This window comes from Varanus komodoensis, unplaced genomic scaffold, assembly GCF_004798865.1.
Source record: "Varanus komodoensis strain SLA01 unplaced genomic scaffold, ASM479886v1 scaffold5, whole genome shotgun sequence".
NCBI classification, from domain to species: domain Eukaryota; kingdom Metazoa; phylum Chordata; class Lepidosauria; order Squamata; family Varanidae; genus Varanus; species Varanus komodoensis.
The window spans coordinates 4,587,766-4,610,295 of record NW_025336087.1 but is presented as its reverse complement, the minus strand read 5'-3'; the positions used below and the strand labels follow the sequence as shown (position 1 = coordinate 4,610,295).

Here is a 22,530-nt window from a genome sequence, read left to right as displayed (position 1 = left end):
CAAAGATGGTGTACCTCATTGCTAGGCAGAAGGTACACTGTAAATATATTATCAAATATTTGAGCAATGTTCCTGCAAAATGTTGGAAGGCGCATAGCTAAATAGTAGAGAAATGTGTTATATGTTGAAGAGCCCAGGCCTGCTCCCCACTACTTTCAGTTAAAGGATCTCGAGCAGCAGAGCTCATGAAGTCTACAAGTCCAGAGAGCCAATAGGCAGTGCTAGATGGATTGAGGGTCTGATTTGGTATAAGGCAGCTTCCTGTATTCATAAATATGTTTGTGTAGATAGAGCCAGCAGTTTAAAATGTGTCTGAGGCTGAAATTCCACAGAATTTGACCAAGCACTGACCCAAATGCTATGTCTGCTTTCTTGTTTGTTCCCTTTTTAAAAATGAAACCAACAAACCCACATTTTAGCTCTCACCGCTGCAGAGAAACATTTGAAAACACGGAGGCCTTTTAAAAAGGAAAGGCTTTTCTGCTTGAGAGTTGTAATATATTCTCATAGTTTCAGATCATTTTCTTCGTACTGTATACTCCTTTCATTCCTTATTGATTTGTGTATCATCTTGCTACCATCCTGCTTACTGCATATATGCACACATGCACACACACATAAATCTAAGTATCTGTATGTACACACACACACACACACCAGGGATAAATGAATAATGTATTAAACTATAATACATGCACTCTTAAACAGATGTGTTAGGGAGTAAGTTCCAATAAACACAGTGAGACTTTCTTCCAAATAAGCATGCATAGATTTTGTTCTTTTCCTCTCTGACCCAGCTGACATGTGACAATCAACTAGCAGTATATTAAGCCATGGTTGGAGTAAGCAAGCACACTGACTGTTAGTTATTCACCACTTCTGCTTTGCAATCCAGAGTTCTACCCCAACAATGTTAAAATGCCCTCTCAATAACTTAAGAGTTCCAAGTTTGCATGTCATACTGATCAGCCCAGGAAGGTGGACTTTCCTGGGTTTTTCCTAAATCAGATGCAAAGCAGAAATGGCAACAGGCCTGACAACCCCTGGTTTGGTAATCCTGCCAGATCAGATGAGACTCACGAGGTACCTCCTGGGTAGGTAAAATAACCCTAGAGCCTTTGAGGGTATCATAGCCTGGGGAACATTTTAGTCTATAGTCCAGAATGGCTCACTACAAGGGATAGCAGAGAATTCATCTGAAAGGTCCCAATTTTACTTTCTGAAAGAGTCTTCTCTGGCAGCTCTGTGATTCAGATCAGATATTCTGCTCTTCCACAGTGAAAAGAGCCATGGTCCAGCACTTTGAACTATTCATACTATATTTTGCTCATGTAATCAATGAGCATGCCAAAGCAGATGGAACACCACCGTTTTATATTTAGTTTCTTTTGTCATAGCTCCCTGAAGAGCAGCTTCACAAAGCCTGCAAAATCTCACCAGTGCATACTGGTTGGAAAACTGTTCTAGCAGTGAAGCCCAACTCAGTGCAAGGGTGATACTCCAAGCACAACTAAATAAAATAATTGACCCCAGAAAGATACTTAACCCATATTTTTGAAGCAGGAAGTTTTAATATTAAAGAAATTTAAAGCCAGACTGTTTTAAACTGTTCCTAACTCCACTGCTCTTTGGGAGAATGTGATGGCTTAATTAGCTTTGAACTGGTCCAAATAAAGTTTGCTTCCTACCTAACAAAGTATTTTGTTGACACCGAAGGGTAAATTGCTAGGTTTTTGTATTTGAGTATAGTTGCATGGATACTGCACATATTCCTCATCCTATAAATAAATCATTGAAAGGCATCTACCTAATTAAAAATCAAAGGGGGGAAAAGAAAAATGGCCAATTGTCATATTAGAAAATAAATAATCATATCCTAATGAAGTGGGGTATTCAGATCACAGGATTCCATTTACAGGTCATGGGTAGCACTACCATAAGACAGAGTGAGCCAGTTGCCTTACAAAGCAGATGCTGTAGATGCGGGCAAGGTGTTGGAAGAGATCTAAACTTTTGCCTTTAGGTGCAGTCGAGGATGTTGCTTCATCCCCAGCAAGTGAGATTTATTTGTTAGTCCAGTTTTCTTTTATACATAGAATAGGAATGGATTCCATGGTTGCCTCAGTCAGCAAAATAGTTTGTGCAAGCCCTAATGGAGTGGCAGCTCATTGGCATAATCCTTATGCCATAAGGACTACCATGTGCTGAAAGTTTGATGCTGAATTGTCTCATAGCTCTCTCCTAATATCACAATTAAATTAGCTGCTTTGTTTGTTTGCTGTTTTTCCAACTACAGGTAAGAGATCTTTCCATTGCCTATTTGCTGGTATCTTTAACATACCTCTATGTTGGCGTGTTAATCTTTGCTGCTTTCCCATCTCCACCACTGAGTAAAGAATGCATAGAACAGGTAGGAGAAAATATACAAACTAAACATTGTTTAATGCACTTAGATGCCAGTGTCAGTCTTGTTCTTTTCAGTTCCATCTGCCTTTTGGTTAATGCTCATCTCAGTGTAAGGCACTGTTCACGCCTGATTCTTATCTTGGCACCAAGCCAAAATTGTAGACAATGCTGTACATAAATAATGCTGAACTTGACTACCCAAGTCTGTGTCAGCATCACTGGGTATTAACTGCAAGTTGGCATCAGTCTGAAATACCAATCTAGGAAATGGTTTTACCTGGGTTGACTTGGGGTGAGAATATATTAGAGCTTAAGGAGCTAAGATATGGATGAGTCTTTTGCCTGCATATGCAGGTCCTTAGTTTGAACTGTGACTAAGCCAGGAAGTCTAAGTAAGCACTTTCACATATGATTTCAAATCTTAGTTGCCAACTTTGAAAAATTGGCATTTTAAATTCTGATTTAGAAGGCTTCGTTACAAAGCTGGTAACCATTGCTCATTGGTTCAGGCAAAATGAAAAATTGTGATTGATTAGAGATTTTCTGGTTTATTTGTAGCTTGTGCAAAGGGTCTGGGCACTCAGGCAAAATCCTTGTTGATCATCAGTTTAAATTGTGGCATTGTCTCAATAAATAATTAAAGCAGGCCAAATTTTCCAAGCAGTAGCATAAGATTTTCATAGCATGTGGCTGTATACTCTGGATAAATGGAAAGCAATATTGTTCATAAAACCTAAAAAAGAAAAGAGATAGATCAGATTTAGAGGGCACACTAAAAGGGAAGTAGTGTGATTTGTGACAACCAGAGTTGTACCAAATGTGTATGATTCCTATGACTCAGGTCCAAGAGCTGAAGTCTTCTGATGGGAAAGAATAAAAGGCCCAAAACTCCCAATTCACATTCATGGAATTAGGAAAATCTAGCCAGAAGTATAGGAGTGAATTCAGACAAATACCTGGCATAATACAGAATAAATGCTTTGCTTTGACATAGTAATCATCCTGCAAATGAGATCAGAATTTGACAGATTCCTTATCCATATCATATTTAAAAGAATTTGAAAGAAGGAAACAAACTAGGATATTTCCTCTTGGCTATATGGGAGTAAGTGATTCAGACTAAAGTAGATGATGCCAAACAAGTGGTCCTATACTGGCCCCTGCTAATATAGCTGTCCATTTAATCCATTCTCCATATAGAACAAATATGGCAATTTTCACTTTGTTTCTGGTTCCATGAAAATTCCATCATAATGAAACTTAAAAATGGCTGTATGTGCTTGTAGCTATTAGTCAATTTCATACTAGATTCCTGACATGTGTATTGGGAGTTGAATTACGTACTTGTGCTGCCATTAGCTATTTTTTGTTCCTTAGATATAACTATCTTAAAAAGGTTATCTAAGAATCTGCCTCTGATAGAAATTGGATATATGGCCTTGCTTTATAGAAAGGGTCTATATTAAATGTTTTTAAAATGCATGGATCCAAAGTAGAGTGGGTCATTGGGATATATATTAATTCCAATTGAGAAATAGAACCGTAGCTGTGAATAACCTCATAGAAACAGCATCTCAGGTGTTATGTGGATGAAACAATTATAGGACTTTCCAAATCATCTCCTGTATAGCAGGGATGGAGAACATGTGACCCTCCAGATATTCTTGGACTGTAGCTCCCATCAACTCTAGCCAGGACAACTAATGGTGAGGGCTGATGGAAGCTGCTGCTCAATAACATATAGAGAACCACATGCTCCCCATCCATGCTATATACAACAGTTATTTGTTGTCCTCTGTGCATGACAATGACTATTGTAATTGTTGTTTTAGACCATCTTCTTTTGTATAGTTCATGGAAGCAGAAGAAAATGCACATTGTAACAAATCTGTCATGGCTGCTGTCTCACTAGCTTTTCTTTTGTTAGAATTTTTTAGATAATTTCCCCAGTAATGACGTCATGTCATTTCTTGCAAGAATATCCCTGCTGTTTCAGATGGTCACTGTGTATCCACTGCTTGGCTACTTGGCAAGAGTTCAGCTTTTTGGACATGTCTTTGGAAATGTTTACCCAAGGTAAAGGCAACTCTCTTTTTCCTCCTAGGACCCATTGCCACTCCTTGCAGCCCTTTTATTGGCCAGACTATCAGTAGTGAGTCGTTGTGACTCACAACTTGGAATCCTTTGCAATTTAGAAGAGGCTCCCAGTGGCTACTAGCCTTGCTGACTATGTGCTGCCTGTGTTACTGGAGGGGACATGCTTGCATATACCTGCTGCTGAGGAACTTGGGCAGGGAGAACTCTTGTACACATTCTGCTTGATGGATCCTATGGGCAGCTGGTTTGTCACCATGTGAGCAGAGTGTTGTGAACAGATGGACCATTGGTCTGATTCAGCATGTCTTTTCTTATGTTCTTATGTACAGTGCTTTGGGGAAGATCTCAGGAAATCGATTCTGTCCCTGCTTGATCTTAGGAGTGGTTGCTTGAAATCCTCTCTTGCTGGCTTTTAAGAGTGAAATAGGGCAGTGAGTGGGGCCAAAATCTTCCTCATCGTGTAAGGAGATGGCATCCCCTCAGTCAGATGGACGTTGTGGCCTGTAAAGGCATTCTGCCAGCTGATGAGCTCTTTTCATGCACTGTGTTGGTGTTGTTGTTCTTCTCCTGGACTCTATATGCATTCATTGAATACCTGGACAGGAGGACCTGTGCATACAGGTTTGGGTGTATATGCAATAGGAAACCATGCCTTTGCGCTGTAGCTGAGAAAGAGGAGCAGCTAATCCTCTGAAGTGACTGTTACCATAAAGGATTTACAGCAGCTGATTCATATGAATTATCTGTCTTTGGAAACTGATTTCACAACATTTACTCCTAAATGGGACATTTCCTTTATAGCTAAGACTCTTTTCATTTAGATTTCTAAGCTGTTGTGGAGAATCCTTTCTGCAAGACCTTTATACATTGTGCATGTCTCAGTTAAGGGGTTGACCTTAGAGGGAAGCATTGATTCTGTGCCTAGACGCCAGGGAAACCCCAGGGAAGCCTGAACTCTTCTTGGATTTTTGGATGTTCTTTGTCGTGGCTTCTGTGCATCACACATACGGGTGCTGCGCCTGCACAGTGCCTAGTCTGGAAGATTAGAAAGCTGACGGTTTTTGGCTGGAAAAAGCTCCGCTCCCCTCCCCTCACAGTATAAATAGAGTGGAGCATCCACCATTTTACTCAGTCTTTGCGACCGCCGTTCACTGTGCCTCGTGCCTGTTCGTCTCTCACTTAGATTTTCGCCTTGTGCTCCTAACGGTTGTACCTTGTTCCTCGTTATATACCAGCTCTTTCTTCTCTTCCTCATTGTACTTTTTTCTTCTATCTCTCTAAAAAACAAAAAAAAAAAAACAAAAAACAAAAAATATTATTCTTACCCTCTGTACTATCATCTCTTTCTTCTTTTTCACGATGGCACAGTGGGTGGCATTCCGCAAGTGCAGTGAGTGTGGCTCCAAAATGTCTCCCGCCAACCCGCATGACTTATGCCTCCTCTGCCTTGGCGAGGGGCATAGGACCGACAAGTGCGGGCATTGCCTGGCCTTTACTAAACAGGCCAGGGAGAATCGTCTCCGTAAGTTGCTTTGGGATCAGGCCTTGCTCCAATCAGACCAGTTGGTCCCAAGGCCTACCCCTTCCTCGGCTGTACCACCGCAGCGCTTCGCCTCTGCTTCAGCCACGCCCTCTAAGCGCCCTGCCTCAACATCGGCTGCGCCACCGCAGCGTCCTTCAGACGAAGGCGCTGCTTCGATGGAAGCACAACAGCTACCTTCTCCTCCAGCTAAACAAAAGGAGAAGCGTGAACATTCAGAACCGGACAGATCCTCCGGGCACAAGAAGCTGAGGAAAGATAAGGCGGCTAAGGTGGCCCATAAGGGCAAGAAACTCTACTGCCCCAAACATCGGGGCTCGGGTTCATCGGGGTTCTCTGTACCGACTGCTGCTACGGTGCCGACTCCCTCGGGACCGGCCCTGCAATTGGTGATGCAGGTGACTCTGCCGGGATCCCCCAGGCCTGTGGTTCGGCCTGAGAGCGTGTCTCCCCCACCGGAGCCACCGCTTAGGGAGTCCATCTCTGATGGAGAAATTAGAGATTCCCCACTGAGGCAACGTTCTCCGACTCCGATGCCTACTGCTGGGCCACCTGAGGGAACACAGTCGCCGCCTAGGGGTAGGAGCCACTCATCGGAATGCCAGGGGGATGACTGGCCTATGCCTGGTTATGACAACTTCCCAGGCTGGAGTGGATGTCCACCCTATGCTTTCTACCCTTGGGACCGTCATTCGCCATCGATCCCGAGAGAGGCGCCGTCCACGTCCGGCCATATGGAACGGAGACCTCCACCTTCTCCTGAGATCTCCTCGTCTAGCGAACACTACCGCTACCACCAGGACTTGGACGAGTCGGAAGTAGACTCCACGTCCCCGGATGTGGCCATCACTTCCCAAGACCCCGGATCCCCGGACGAACCCCATGTTTCCTTCTCAGAACTCGTTTCTCATCTGGTTCGGTTGCTGGAAATAGAGGCCTACCATCATCCCGGCCCCAGCACCCACTGATTTTATGATATCATCCAGGGAGAGCAGTCCGCAACCATTGCCTTGCCTCTTATTACCATGCTCCACCAGGCAATGGTCCAGCCCTGGGATCAACCGGCACAACCACAAGCGATGTCTCGTCGGTACGAGTCTGTGTACCGGGTCAGAGAGGAAGATATTCCATTCTTGCTGCGCCACCCTAAGCCCAACTCTGTGGTGGTTGAGTCATCCCAGGGCAGGGATGCTCGGGGCCATACAACACCCTGAGATAAAGAAGGGAGGAAAGTCAATATGATTGCACGTCGGGTCTATGCTGCTGCAGGACTCAGTGTGCGCATATCAAATTATGAAGCTATTCTGGCACGTTACCAGTACTTCATAATGCAGAAGCTGGATAACGTCTCCTCCTCCCTTCCAGACCAACAGGCAGACCTAGCCAGGGTCTTTATAAAAGAGGTGATGCAGGTGGCCATACAGCAGTTGTCCACCGCAAGACATCATGTGGACACTGACTCTTGGGCCATGGTCAGTGCTATTTCCCTGCGACGACATGCATGGCTCAGGAATTGTAACTTTCCTGAGGAAATGAAGAGGAGGATAGAGGAAATGGCATTTGATGGCACTGGCCTCTTCCACGCGAAGACCGATCGAAAACTCAAAGCCATCCATGAATCCCGTATGACAGCGCTTCGCATGGAGCTCCCACAGACTAAACGTAAGTGGTCATGGTCCAGGCCTTATGGACGCCAGCAGTATCAACCACACCAACAATACCAACAGAGGCAGCAGCGTAGAAGGCAACAGCCCCAAAAGCGCTTCTCAGGGCCATCGGCGCTTCGACTCTGAGAAACGCCCTCGTTGACGGTCCCGGCGAACCAATTGATCTTTCCACCTCCCACCTTTCCCCTCTCCCTTTTGGGAGCCGGCTTCAAAGCCGACTCCCCATTTGGGAGTCCATTACATATGATAGGTGGGTGTTGTCCATCATTCAGCTCGGATATAGAATAGAATTCGACATCGTTCCACCATCGAACCCTATCCGATTTACGCCACCCTCTTTGGTTTTGTGCGAAAGGTGTGATTCGACAACTCTCTCACACCGATGGGCTTCACAGATTCTATTCTTGATATTTTATGGTCCCCAAATGGGACGGTGGTCTTTGACCTATCCTGGATCTGAGGAATGTCAATAGATACATTAAACCAAAAAAGTTCCGGATGACCACCTTACAGAATATCCTTCCATTGCTGAAAAAAGGGGATTGGTTCGCCTCATTGGACTTGAAGGATGCTTACTTTCATATCTCTATCCATCCTTCCCATAGACGCTTCCTGCGTTTTACTGTTGGATCCGTTGTTTTCGAATTCAGTGTACTCCCGTTCGGTCTAGCTACGGCACCGAGAGTTTTTACAAAATGCATGGCCCCGGTATGCGCTCACCTACGGCTTCGGGGTATACAAGTCTACCCCTATTTAGATGATTGGCTCATTGTGTCACAGACTAAGGACAACCTCCTTGTGGCTGGCCATACGACTTGTGCTTTGCTTGATGACCTTGGACTATGCATTAATTTTAAGAAATCGTCACTTATCCCAACACAGGTCATCGATTTCATCGGGGCACGTATCGACTCCATTCTACAAAGAGCATTTCTTCTTCCATCCCGCGGAGCCACGCTGTGTGCCCACATCCATTGGATCCGACGACTGAGGACAGTGCAAGCCGTCACTATACAAAGACTGCTGGGGCACATGGCGGCCTCAGTGGCCATTGTGCCTCACGCAAGACTCAGACTTCGGCCACTTCAGTTGTTCTTCAACAAATCGTTTCACCCTCAATGGGATTTACAAACCAAGTTTCTTCAGATCCCATCCTCAATCCTTCACTCCCCAACATGGTGGACTATTACATGCAACCTATCTACAGGCGTTCCGTTCCGTCCGCCCCAACCGTGACATTGTACACCGACGTGTCCCTCATCGGATGGGGTGCAGTCCAAGGGGCTTGGAACCAGCAAGAAGTGGGGAGACACATCAATTTCCTCGAGCTTCTAGCAATTTTAAACGCTCTCAAATCTTTTGAAACTGTTATACACAGCCAAGTTGTGCAGATTGCGTCCGACAACATAGCTGCTGTCTTCTACGTCAACAAGCAAGGCGGAACGAAGTCTCCGCTCTTGGCCCAATTGTCAATGCAGATCTGGGATTGGTGCGTCCCAAGGGACATAATGCTACTGGCAGTACACCTTGCAGGGACTGACAAGGTAGAAACGGATACACTGAGCAGGCAGATGTCAACGACCCATGAGTGGGAGTTGGACCGGATGATTTGCAACAAACTATTCTAGATGTGGGGATACCCAGACATAGACTTGTTCACTACCCGAAAAAACAGGGTACACGAACTGTTTTGCTCCAGAGCAGGTATTGGACAGGACTTGAAGGGAGATGCCCTCATGATCAATTGGAGCAACCTGTTTTTCTATGCGTTTCCTCCAATTCCCCTTCTGATGAAGGAGATATCGAAGATTGTTCAGGGCAGTGCTACAGGAATTTTGATAGCCCCATGGTGGCCGAGGCAACCCTGGTTCACCGCTCTCCTCCTTCAGTCCAAAGGTGTTTTCCGTCGACTTCCACCGGTCCCTCACTTGCTGATGCAGTGCAACGGAGCTTTGCTCAAACTGACAGCGTGGAGCATTCACTAGATTTGGTCTCTCTTTCGGTTCCGTTACCATCTCGATCCACGGAATCCTCTCCTCAACTGTGTACACGACTGACTCCTCCTTCAGGAACGACAGAAACAGTCTCGGGACCGACATTTTTACATCCTGATATCCAGGCGGTTCTCGAATCTGCACTAAGACCTTCCACACGCTGGTCTTACTCAGCAAAATGGGAAAGATTTTCCTCCTTTGCCGACAGTCATTCTTTTTCTCCAGAATCGGCATCCATTGAGAACATTCTACAATTTCTGTTCGAATTTCACCGTTTGGAACTTAAGCCTTCATCTATAAAGGTTTACACAGCTGCCATCTCATATTTCCGTGGTACCATACAAGGCTCATTGGTTTTTTCTTAACCTCCGATTCATCGTTTTCTTAAAGGACTACAAAATTTACATCCGTCAATTCGCCCGGTCATGCCGACTTGGAGTCTTTCTGTTGTACTCCAAGCGCTAACAAAACCACTGTTTGAACCTCTGGCGACGGTGGATCTACGTCTAGTATCATGGAAAACTGCCTTCCTTGTTGTGGTTACTTCAGCCAGAAGGGCCAGTGAGCTTTGTGCTCTACGCATAGACCCACCATTTTTGAATTTTCACAAAGAAACGGTGGTTCTTCGAATGGACTCAAAGTTTCTTAAGGTGGCAACATCGTTTCATTTGAATCAGGATATCGTCTTGCCTGCATTCTTCCCACCTCCATCGACTCCGATTGAACGCTCTCTCCACACACTTGATGTTCGACGCTGCCTTGCCTTTTACAGATCTCACACAGAATCCTTTTGGAATTCTAACAGACTTTTCGTTAAATATGCTGATAATGACAAAGGTTCTCCAGTCTCATCTCAGCGATTATCTAAATGGGTTGTACAGACCATAGTGTTGGCCTACCAGTTGGCAAGAATGGACTTACCTACACGTCCGAGGGGCCATTCTACACGAGCAGTAGCGACTTCGTCAGCCTTTGCGGCAGGTGTTCCAATTCAAGATATTTGCAGAGCCGCAACCTGGGCTGCTCCGTGTACTTTCGCCAAGCATTATTGGCTTGATGTGCGCGCCAGACAGGACTGTTCCTTTGGCAGAGCAGTGCTCTCTGCCATTCTTCAGTGACAACATCTCCCTCCTCTGAGTCTGGTAAGCTTGCTAATCACCCATATGTGTGATGCACAGAGGCCATGACAAAGAAAAGCAGGTTGCTTACCTGTAACTGATGTTCTTCGAGTGGCCATCTGCATTCACACAACCCACCCGCCAGCCCCGCATGATGTCGGTGAGTGGACTTGTTCTTTTTCTATTGGTTCCGTACTAATCTTGCGATACCGATGTTGCTTGTTGTGGTACTGTCATTGCCTCCTAGGGGGCTAACGTTGGTCTTCAAGACTGAGTAAAATGGCGGACGCTCCACTCTATTTATACTGTGCGGGGAGGGGAGCAGAGCTTTTTCCCGCCAAAAACCATTTCTAATCTTCCGGCCTAGGCACTGCGCAGGTGCAGCACCCATATGTGTGAATGCACAGATGGCCACTCGAAGAACATCAGTTACAGGTAAGCAACCTGCTTTTAAGATATGCCTGCTGTGAGATTACTCGCTCATCTTCACCTCTATAAATTCTTATTCTTATGTACATTTATTTCCCTCCTTTCTTTTATGATGGCATTCTGAGGGCATACATGGGGGTCTCCCATCCAAGCCTTAATCAGTTTCAGCATCTCCTGCCTTCAGATACATACCATTTTGGCTAAAATTAGAGGTAGGTAGAGGAACCAACCATTTTTTAGTGCTTCTGTACCTGCGAATGGAAGAGAAATGAGAAATTCTAGGTTTGTAGATCTGTATGGCAAAAAAGGTGATAATTCCACTCTTTTGACTTAAAGAATAATCCTCCGTATTTGATTGGCTTGCTTAAATGTTTCAAGCAAGTAAATTTTCTTAGTTTTGTCTGTTTTTAAACTGCAGCATCTTTCTCACAGGACACTGTCCTGAATCTTGTCTTTGAAATTCAGTCAACGTTTTCTTTAGACCCAAAATTCACAGATGTGGAAACTGCTGTTTTTATAGCTGCTGGCAACAGAATTATATTTTAAAAAATCATAAAACCAGATTGTTACAATATTGGAATAAAAATATAGTCGAACTCCTGCTGTTTGGCAGTAAGTTCAGTACCCCCTCAGTTATATTTAAGAGGGGATTAAGCAATTTATCTGCTTTTCAATAACACTTCTCTGACATCTTTGTTTAGAAACACATTGTTCCTGGGTTGTTTTTCTAAGTGGGATCTGTCAACCATCCAAAGGTTTCAGTTACATTGGATGCCAAATTCTAGATTCTGCCTCCTGATGGGGATGGGATCATGGGAGTGTATTATAGCCATGGTCTGGCATCTAGACTGGCTTCATGTGGTCTTCAGTTTCTCTTATAGAGTGGCAGCTATCTAGCCCTAAGTGGCTTGGGCCCACTATCTCTTCCTCAACTTCTGAGCCTAAACACTAAGTTCTGTGAGGTGTAAGCTTGTAACCAGGACATGTAAAATATGTCTCTACTACTTGTAGCAAAAGTATTCAGATAAGCACATGACCATTTGTTCTTCTTATCTGATATAACTTCTTTCATTCTGAAGGCCAAAAAACATTTTGGAGGAGGTGTCAGGGCCTGCATTCCAGTGGTGGGCAGGACCAAAGGCAAAAATGTGTGGTCAAAAATATCAACAACCCCCCCCCCACACACACACACACAACATCTTGTAGCTTAAATCTTTTACCATTAGTAAAAAAGCCTTTCATTAATAACTAAGCATTTCAACCTTTCAGAATGGGGTAAAAGCTGCACAAAAGCCCATGAACCCACCAAATCATTGGTGATTGGAGAAAATGGAATGTGGCTATGTGAGGACTGCCAATGGGCCAGATGGGAAACCCCAGGGGGCTGGATATGGCTGCTAGGACTGAGATTACCCATCTCTAGGCTATAGGATAAGAAGAGAGAAAACGCACCTCTAAAGATCAGCAAAACACCACAGTAGAGGCTGTATTAATTTTGATGGAGTTTGTGCAAAAGCCTTCCTGATTGGATTGGCAATGCCTGAATTTTGTTAGAACAGGAGCAGGCAACCATTTTGGGCTGTGGGTACTCTTGGCAATTTAAGAAACTCTCTTGACCCAACCACAAAATGGTTGCCATGGGATGCCTGGGAAAAAACAGGTAATCTGCCCAAAAGACAGGTGGTCGAGCCCCAACCACACACAAAATTCCTTCAATTCCAGTTTTCAGCAGCAATGGAAACCAATTTCACAGCAATCCTGGGCTGCTGGTAAGAAAATGTTGCTGACTTAAAGTGACCCTAAATATGAATGCCCTCCAAAATGTTGTGTCCTTGACAGCTCTTGTAAACTCATGAGTGTGGCTTCCTTTATGGAGTATTTTAGCTTTAAAAATGGCACTGGTCGGACAGCAAGAAAGGAGTCCAGGGCTGCCTTAGTATCCGTGGGTACTATGTTGCCTACTAGTGGGCTAGAATGATATGTTAGCATGAACTGAATACAAACAACTTCTTGAAACACAATCTAGTCAACAAAATAGCATGGGGAGAATGAAAACCTTGTCTTTTACCTGCAGGTTTTCCTTTGAGATAAGGGTGTCTACAGATGAAATACAAAAAGAGAAGCCAGAGCATTTTCACAGTGCTGTGAGATTTCCCTTTAAATATAGTGAGTGTAACATTCCAGTGAATTGAACATTGGCATATTCTCTTCCCTGCTGACCAGCAACCCTCTTGCTGCTGTGTCCCATTGAAGAACAATCCACTCTGCTGCAGTTTGTCTGAGTTATACAGAGGGGGAAACATTTCCATCTGTCCTAGAAGCAGGAAGAGCAGGAGGTGATAGAGAGTAGGCAAGAAAATGGGGAAAGAAAATGCCCTGCAATTGCATATATTCATATGGAAGCATCTCAGCTTGCACCTGACTGTTTTGACTCACTCTGCAGCAGTATATTGCCCAACAAATAAAATAAAGGTGGAGAATATGGTCAATCTGTCAGTGAAGCATTGGCCAGCAACTGGCAGGGCTGGTCCTACCATTAAGCAGAATGAGATGGTCATCTCAGGTACCAGATATTACAGGACAGCAGTGGCAGCTTTCTGGCTATTTTCATTAACTTTCTGGCTTTTTGTCGGAGGACAGAACTGACTATGCCACACAACCTGGCTTGGTCTTCCTAAACAAACCTGCCCACCCCAGCTGCCAGTTCAGTCAGTTTCTGTGTATGGACTGCATGGGGGAAACTATCTTGTATTTTATTTCAGACAGCAAAATGCCTTGGGCTGATTGTATGGTCTCTGGGGGATAAAAACATATATTGCTAATTGGTTTGTTGAAGCCACACACTCACTTATGTGGCGTGTTAACTAGCTTTAAGCTCTCTCAGTCAATCTATTTCATTTGTACTATATTATGAACAAGTTACACAGCAACATTACTTGTTGGATTGCATCCTTTCAAAGCTATAACCTTTTTTGTTGTTGGGATTTCATTATAGCTTTTCAGTGCACAGATTTGGTTGGTGCTTAGCCCTGTGGTAAACTAGAAGCAAAGCCATTTTACAAAGTGAGCAAACAAAGGTGAAAGCACATTTTGTGAGTCCAGCAAAAGGGCAGGTAAAGTCAATGGGCAGGCAAAAAGTAAAGAGTAGAAGAGAATTCTCAGAACAGGGTATGAGAAATGGCCAAGATCAAAACACAGATAAGCATGCAACACAAATACAAGAATAGAGAATCAGTCAAGAGGCAAGGTTAAGGCCCTGGCTCTGGTAGAAAATGGCTAGAAAGTTCTGAAAAGTTCCGGGTTGGTTCTGAAAACTTATACAGCCAGAGTTTCCAGAAACAACCCAGCCCAACCCAGAATTCAGCTGCAGTCTGGAAGAAGAGGAGAGCCCTTCTTGTAAGGAATCTTATCCTTTAGAGTAGCCCGGTTGTTCTGCTTCTTGAGGTGCACCCTTAGCTCCTAAATGGAAATAGCAACCTGTACTTCTGCCTTCAGGAGCTGGCATTTTTAGGGCTTGACCAATGCTTATCCTCCTTAACACAGGCAAGGTGTTGGAAAGGCCAGTGCAAAGGAATCCCACAAGGACCTTAGGCTCTTCATCCAAAGAGTGGGCCTGGGCAAGGCATGATAATAATATTGTGCTCTGACTGTACAGAATTTTTAAAAAATCAACATATGAAGATCTGTTTTAAAATATTACAATTGTCTATGTTAACCATCCCCACTCTGGCTTCCTCAAGATGTTTTCAGCTACAGCTCCTAGCATTCCTGACCTTTGGCTATCTTGGCTGCGATTCTGGGAATCTGAAGGCTAGAATATAGGAAGCTGAGTTACACTGAGTCAGATCCTTGGACCATCTGCCCCAGTATTGCTGACCCTGTCTGGCAGCAGCTCTCCAGGGGTTCAAGTTGGATTCTTTCCTAGCTGTTCCTGGAGAGCTGGGGAGTGAACATGGGATCTTCTGTATGCAAAGCACATGTTCTTCCACTGAGCCACGGTTCCTGCTCCCATCAGGAGGGTACCAGACTGGGGAATGCTGGTCTTTGTCCATTCTTAGTCTTTATAAAAAGAACCTTATTTGTTGAACTACCCCTGCCGAATCCTTATAAAATTAGCAACATGGGAGAAACAGTAGTATCACTAACCCTTGGAAGTGGAGGAAGCATTCTTGTGGAAAAGCCCCTGGTGTGTACAATATACTTTTTCTAATCCTTATCTTCAATCACTCCCTCCCCTGGCATAATGTGAAAATCTTGACCAGGCATGATTGCAACTGACTATCTTATTTTTCTTATTTGTGATTATACTGCTTCTCTATCTCCAGCAATATCTGAAAGCCTCTTAATTTGGCTGGTGTATTAATGCCTCATTAAATCATTTATATATTTGCTGTCCTTATAATGTGTTTGCTTTAGAACAGTCACTGCTAGTTCTTTACCCGTTCATCATATTTATGGCTTGGAACTATTTGCTTTTACCAAGCATTAGTGGATTTCTTTATTTCACAAATGTCCTTAATTCCATTCCAGCTAGCTGTGTCTCATTTCCTAGGCTGTAAATAATAAGGAGGCTAAACATGGTCTTCAAAGCAACATGGTTTGATGCTCTGATTGTTCTCTGTTAAAAGCTGCATTTCTGCAAGTGCTAGACAATTATAGTCAGAGACTATAAGGAGGAAAAGAGAAGAATCTGGCTCTTTACAGTTCTTAATATACTACCAGATCCCAAAATCAATCATTCCATGTCTAATATTTTCTATCTACCATTTCTTTCCTTTTCTTTAAATGTCAAGAGATTGGATTTCCAGATCCTCCAGAAGCTTCTGAATCAGTATTTAAATAAGATTTAGTGTTTTGTTTGTATAAAGTAATGAGACTTGCTCAGAATGTGAAAATTCTGCATTTTCCTTGATAGAAAAGAGCAAAATTCCTTTCCTGTTCATATCTATGCAGATCAAGTTTAATGAAAATTGCTAAAAACTGTGAACTTTGCAAACCTAAACATTTGTTTAATATATTAAAACACAATGTGCTTGTCTTGACTACGCATTTAGTATAAAGCTTTCCACTCCTCTGGAGAGTCTTTCTCTGGTATTCATTAGTCTGCTTGCGCAGCTCAGATCATTTCCTGGATCCCAAGCACTGCTTTTCATGTGGGAATTGTGTTCTAGAGTGTGTGACTCTTTGGCTTGGGATGGTTATTCTTTTTGATTTTTAAACTTCTGCATGCCAAAAAGGAAAAAAAAACCTCTTGGAAAATTGGAATGTTTCATACTCTGCTAGCTACATTGTTTTCAGAAGAATTGCCAAATCATACATACTGCATTTGAGAATTAGCTGTGAGTCCCAACATTCAAGAGAACTTTTTAAGGATTTGGCTCTTGGAGGATTCGGTAGATGTCCAGCTCGTTGCAAGTAAAATTAATTATCTTTAGAGAATGAGTCATAGAAATGGGAACATTTTCACCAGCTTTCTGGAGCTAATAAAGAGGGTTATTCTTGCAGTACAGGACAAAGTAGACGGTTTGATTTTTCTCTTCTCTTACAGTTGTTTCCATGTGCTGCTTTTCAACCTAGCTGTGGTGGGAATTGGCATCCTGATGGCCAGATTTTATCCAAATATAGGAGGAATTATAAGGTACACTTGGGGTTTGATATTTACACGGTTGAAATGTGTTGTTGAAGGCACATATAGTCTGTTCTATGAAATGCTTATTTTAACTCTGCAATACTTATAGACAAATCTAGCATTTGGTCAGGGTAACCTAAGAATATGAATGATTTTCATGGCTGGTATACACATGAATGAGGTGATAAATTCCTGAAGTAATAGAATAGAGTATAACACTTCAGGTTGTAGATACCATTCTTAATGCTTCCCCACATTATACAACTAGCATGGTAAGGAGAGGTTTTAACTTAGCCCACTACTTTGTCTCCTAGTTTTCTACTTGCGAGGAACCTTCTCATTCTGGAGCATTCATAGATGTGATTTCTTAGCTGAAGTCAGAACTGGTAGAGGTGCTCACCCTAATAAACTTCTGATGCATGTTTAAACTAGGAACTGGCTTACACAACATAACAGTCCACTGTGGCTTAATTTACTCATGGGGGTTGTTGTGTTATGTATTTGCATGGCCCTTGCAGGTGCTTCAGCCTATTATGTCATGTGAACCCAAACAACAGTGATTGTTTGCAGGTTAGGTAACCCTCAAATAACCATCAAACAAGCCATGGGTTATTTAAGGGTTGTAACAGTCCCCATGGGTAAATTAAACCATGGCTATCATGTCATGTTAACCAGGTCTAGCTCTTGTATTACAGCCATTGCATGGATGAGTTTTACAGTGAAAAGTCAAGTTTCTTTTCTTGGAAAAAGGAGTTTTGACAGAATGGGGCTTTTGAGTGGGAATCTGGACCATAGACTGGAAAATACACAGACATATGTCCCAGTGCAAACCCACCCATTTTCCATTCAACATGGTTTGTTGAAGTGTGGCAGTACACACTTTTGCAAGCACCTAAATGTTCAAGGCAAAGTGAAAACATGCACCCGATGGAAAATAATGCATGGAGAAAGGAATAAGAGGAGCATAATGGTGAAGAAGGGGTCTAGATCCCAAAAATAGCCTTTCTAAGTAAAAGTTCCTTCATGCCGTAGGTTTTCCTTGATAAGCTGCCTTTTGCAAACTAAGGAACCAAACATGGAGGGAAAACTGATTTGAAGCCTTTGTTGGGGCAACACTCAGGGTTGGCTCCTGCCACCCTTTGACCACCCTCACCCCCAGATGTTGTCCCATCCAAAGGCATGCTACTGTGGAAGGAGGGATACCTTATTCCAATGAATGAAAAGGGTTGCCATTTTTTGGCCATCGCACCAGTTTAAATGTTTAGCCAGACTATTAAGAACTGATACTCCTTTTTTAGTGTATTTGATGACCTACCCTGCAGTAAAATTCCTAAACCAGCAATCCCATAGCTGCTTACCTTGAATAGACATGTGCGATATAGGATTTGACTGTACAAAGATTAAGACAGAGTCTTCTGTTTCTTCCTTCCCAGATACTCTGGAGCAACTTGTGGCCTGGCTTTTGTATTTGTGTACCCATCGCTTATCTACATAATCGCTTTGCATCGGGAAAATCGGCTGACATGGTTGGCACTAATTGTTCACATTTTGATCATCCTCCTAGGACTAGCTAACCTGATTGTGCAGTTCCTAATATGAAAGTAAATCTTAGATCAATTTCTTTCTTTGCAAGAGCTGCTATGAATTTGAAAAGATCACCTTGAGCCAACAGGATTGCAAAGAGTATGTACTTGCCCTCTTATGGGAGTTCTTTCTTGCTCCAAAGAAAAGTGTAGGTGCAGCAACAGCAAAACAACCTCTTCAAGAAATTGATGATGCACCTTAGGACATGGCACACCATGGCAAATTGAAGTGACAATGTAAATTCCTGATGCACCTTCAAGAAGTATCAGGAATAATTTGGGAGAAATCAAAATTACTTTTTAAGGTTTTTTTTCACATGGAAAAAGCCATCTAACAAACTTTATGTATAGAAAATGTTACTATGTATCTTTCCAGCAACCTAACAGAATTAAGGGATGTTACTGATTTTTAAAATTCTACATGTTTTTAAGCAGTAGTGATATGAAAATTCCATGGTGACATGGTTTTACTGGCAGCTTGAAGTGTAATGCAGAATATTACTAACAGTCTTAAAGTTGTATCTTTGTTGTGATAGTTCTTTGAAAAATTAAGTCATAATGTGGATTGCCCTTGTCTAAAATACCTAGATATACTTAAGAACTTTTTTGTCAGGATTTGAGGTTCTTTCTTTGGAAAGAAATGTCAACCCCATTCTATCCTCTACTTGGAAGATTCATTGGAGAGCTAAAATTCATTGGAAAAGTTCTGTGGTATTTAAAGTAATGATGAAACGTCTTATTTATAATTTCAGACTTTACCATGTATGTGCACAACTGCCCCCACTCCCATATTATGATTATGAAAATATCCACCCATTTTCAGGCACAATTCAAAAGACTGCTTTAATTTTTCAAGCCTAAACTTGAATAGACCTAACAATCTTAGGGATTCTCTCTACAAGGGTTTACTCCATCATATTGTTTGAAGCTTCAGCATCCAGATTTTTTGTGGGGTTGAGATCCTTTACATGCTGATTTTTTCTGTTTTTTCTTTTTCTGCATTTCTGTATGTATTGTGTATGTCCATTACAAAAGCACAAGGTGTCACTGTGGTATAGTGGAATTGTGCAAAGAAACACACCTCTTACACATGAGTCTTATTCTAGTCATTCAGCCATTTAATAATAGCAGAATTTATTCAATTTAATAAAAGCCATGAAAATGGTGGCAAAGAATGGGAGAGTATGACAAGGTCATATAAAGCTCCCTCAAAGTATTGCAGAATCACAAGCACACAATAAATGCTTTGTACAGAGACGCCCCTATACAGTATCATGGAGGTGGAAGTACATTCTCAGAGCAACAGTCAGCAAATCATACCCATGCTCAGCAGGGGAAGATATAAATATCCAAGAAGAAAATAGAAAAACAGTGGAAAAAGAAGGAACACTTCAGAACCTGGTAGCAGCACCACAGCCACCAATGGGTGGAAGCATGAGTGGCGTTGCACACTGTCAAAACACACAGGTGACCAGTAAAGTCAGGATGATTGGTGCACAGCTCCTGTATCACCACACCCAACATGATGCCAGAGTGCCCCCTATTCCAGGAGCACCAATGCATAGTACATGATGATGGGAGGGGTGTGGAAATTTCCTCACTCATTTTCTGCATACCTGGTAAAAATAAATGTCAGAGCAAAACTGAGGAGTTTCCTGGAATTGAATCCCATAATTCGGGCAGCACCTTTCTAACCAGACAAAGCAGGACCTGCAGCAGTTGCTCATATAATGGAGCATTTATCCTGCTCACATTTGTATATATAAAAAGCTGCAAGAGGAACCTTGCTATGGTGGAGGAGCTCATGTTGCACATTCTTGTGACTTAATAGGCCCCTGCAACACTGCTGAATCAATTGGAAGGACCACTGCATGACCTATTAACTTATCTTAGACAACTCTTCTGGTTCCTTCCTTTCCTGGCAATCCATTTAATCAATTCATCCCCCACCACCCATATTGTCGGATAGGTGCATCCCCTTTCTCTTCTCATTCCACTGTCTCCCCTGCCCCCAGCAGACTTCATTTGGCAGCCGCCTATCTGTAAACCCAGACATGCTTGCCCACATGCACTCCAGGGAACCAGTGGGCAGAGGGAGACTACTTTCCTCCCACCCCATTCGCTGAGTTCCATCCGGAGACCTGGTGAATCATTACCAAAACAGTCACTACATTATCCTTCCCCAATTTTATGCCTTGGACTTCAACGTAGTCAGCATGTTGGGGATTATGAGAGTTGTAGTGTGAAGCATGGAGATGCACCAGATTGAGGAAGGCTGGATTAAGGTATATTCCAAGTCCATATTAGTGATTACTGTTAATATTTTGATTTCTTATATTACATGAGGTCCATTTATAAGGGACTTTTCTGGCTGAGCCCTTGTTAGTGCCAAGTAATTTTGTGTCAGTATAGTTGTTTTGAGAATCAGCATGCTTGCCTTCTAGACAGAATGTTCACATGGTAAGTCTTCATAAGAGATGGATTGTGAAAGGTGTGTGCATGTTGCACACTTGTTGAAACATGATAGCATTCCTGTACAGCCAGTGTGCGTTTCTTCCTGCTGGATTTCCCAGTCTGGAAATCCCCCATAGTTAGGACATGGTTTGTGTTGCTGCACTACTTCCTATCTGGCCACTCTATTTAATCCTGAAATTACTTCAGGGTACACTCACTGACACAATGACAAGCCTACAAAAATAATCTACTGTCATTAACAGAGGGCACATAGGAGAAGTGAAGCATTGTGTGTAAGCACGTGCATGTGCAGTCTCTCTATTCAAACACTGCCTTCGGCTTCTGTGTGCTCAGGAGGCAGTTCCTGCAACCTGGGACTTTACCAAGTGGCTTCTCTCTCCTCCAGTTCAAGGAGCAGGGAGCAAATGAATGAAATTAATGTAGATACTTGTGTAATCCCTTTGCTAGTTTTGGATTCTCCTCCAGTGCCAGCTAATGGAGACAAACTGTCTAGAGCCATTGGCATTTGGTTCCTTGGATCGGCTTTGGTGTGGCTCAACTTGAAACAACAATGTGGGAAACTGTTAAAAAAGGGAAATAAATTAGTGCTGTTTTAATTTTTTAAAAAAACATCTTGTGTGTGTTTGGAGTTTTTTCCATGTAAAATGAAAGATGCATAAACTGTACCATTTGCTACACTTCCCTATGGTAGAAATGCAGATGGCTGATCACAGGTGCTTACAATTACTGGAGCCTACATGGACTTTGAGAAGCCCAGAATAGTAAGCTACAGAAAAGTATTATTGAGTTGCCAAGTGTTATGACTTCATTGAAGTCTCAACATAGCTGGAACAAATGATTAAAAGTTGCAAGGTCTTACATACATTTGGTGTATTCTTTTTCAATTTAACAGCTACTCCCCAAATCACTTCTGTGCAAGAAAGTAATGTCCTCAGATCTTGCTTTTTTCTCTCACCAAATATCTATTGCTTCATAGAGAAATCTTTAAGTACCTGCAAGGGGCATTTCTTAGGAGTGTTTAAGCAACAACCTCTAGATCGTGGATAGGTAAGCTGCAGCCCTCCAGAAGTTTTGACTTGCAGCTCCTGTCAATCCTACTCAGCATAGCCAGTGGTGATGGATGATGGGAACTGTAAGCTAAAACCTTTGGCTAGCCACAAGTTGCCCACTCCTAGTCTAGATTCAAACAGATCTGGGATTATTCCAGAGGGTGGTTTTGCTGCTTGGTAATAAAGCTAAACATTCTGCATTCTTGCTTAATTGTGGAATAATCTTATCAGTGATGCTTTGGAACTAAGAGAGTGGGAGGGAGAGAGAATGCATGATATTTAATAGAATAGATATTACCCTGCTATTTAGTTGATAGCAGATCACCAAGACCTCTCTTTCCTTTGTACCCCCTCCTTACTACACTACATGCTGCTTTCTTAGATTCAGCAGCTAAAATATATACATGCTGTATGCAACATTCGATCAACCAAATGTCTCCAGAAGCAATGATAACACTCAGGGTGCTTGCTTGCTTGCTTGCTTGCTTGCTTGCTTGCTTGCTTGCTTGCTTGGTGGCATGTGTAACCATGGGATTGGGAAGC

At 42.8% G+C, this 22,530-nt stretch overlaps 1 protein-coding gene across 6 annotated transcripts in view; it reads left to right on the top strand.

Moving 5' to 3' along the window:
• SLC38A9 (solute carrier family 38 member 9) overlaps positions 1-21,800 on the top strand; it is a 70,325-nt gene extending 48,525 nt beyond the window's left edge. For 5 of the 6 annotated variants that reach the window (XM_044446438.1, XM_044446440.1, XM_044446437.1 and 2 more), the window contains 4 exons: positions 2,297-2,410; positions 4,334-4,482; positions 16,800-16,889; positions 18,314-21,800. In XM_044446438.1, the coding sequence (XP_044302373.1) occupies positions 2,297-2,410; positions 4,334-4,482; positions 16,800-16,889; positions 18,314-18,479 (519 nt within the window). In that variant the 3' untranslated portion in view covers positions 18,480-21,800. The remainder of the gene's footprint in view (positions 1-2,296; positions 2,411-4,333; positions 4,483-16,799; positions 16,890-18,313) is intronic. The other variant, XM_044446441.1, reaches the window with a different exon arrangement.
• The last annotated feature ends 730 nt before the right edge of the window (positions 21,801-22,530 follow it).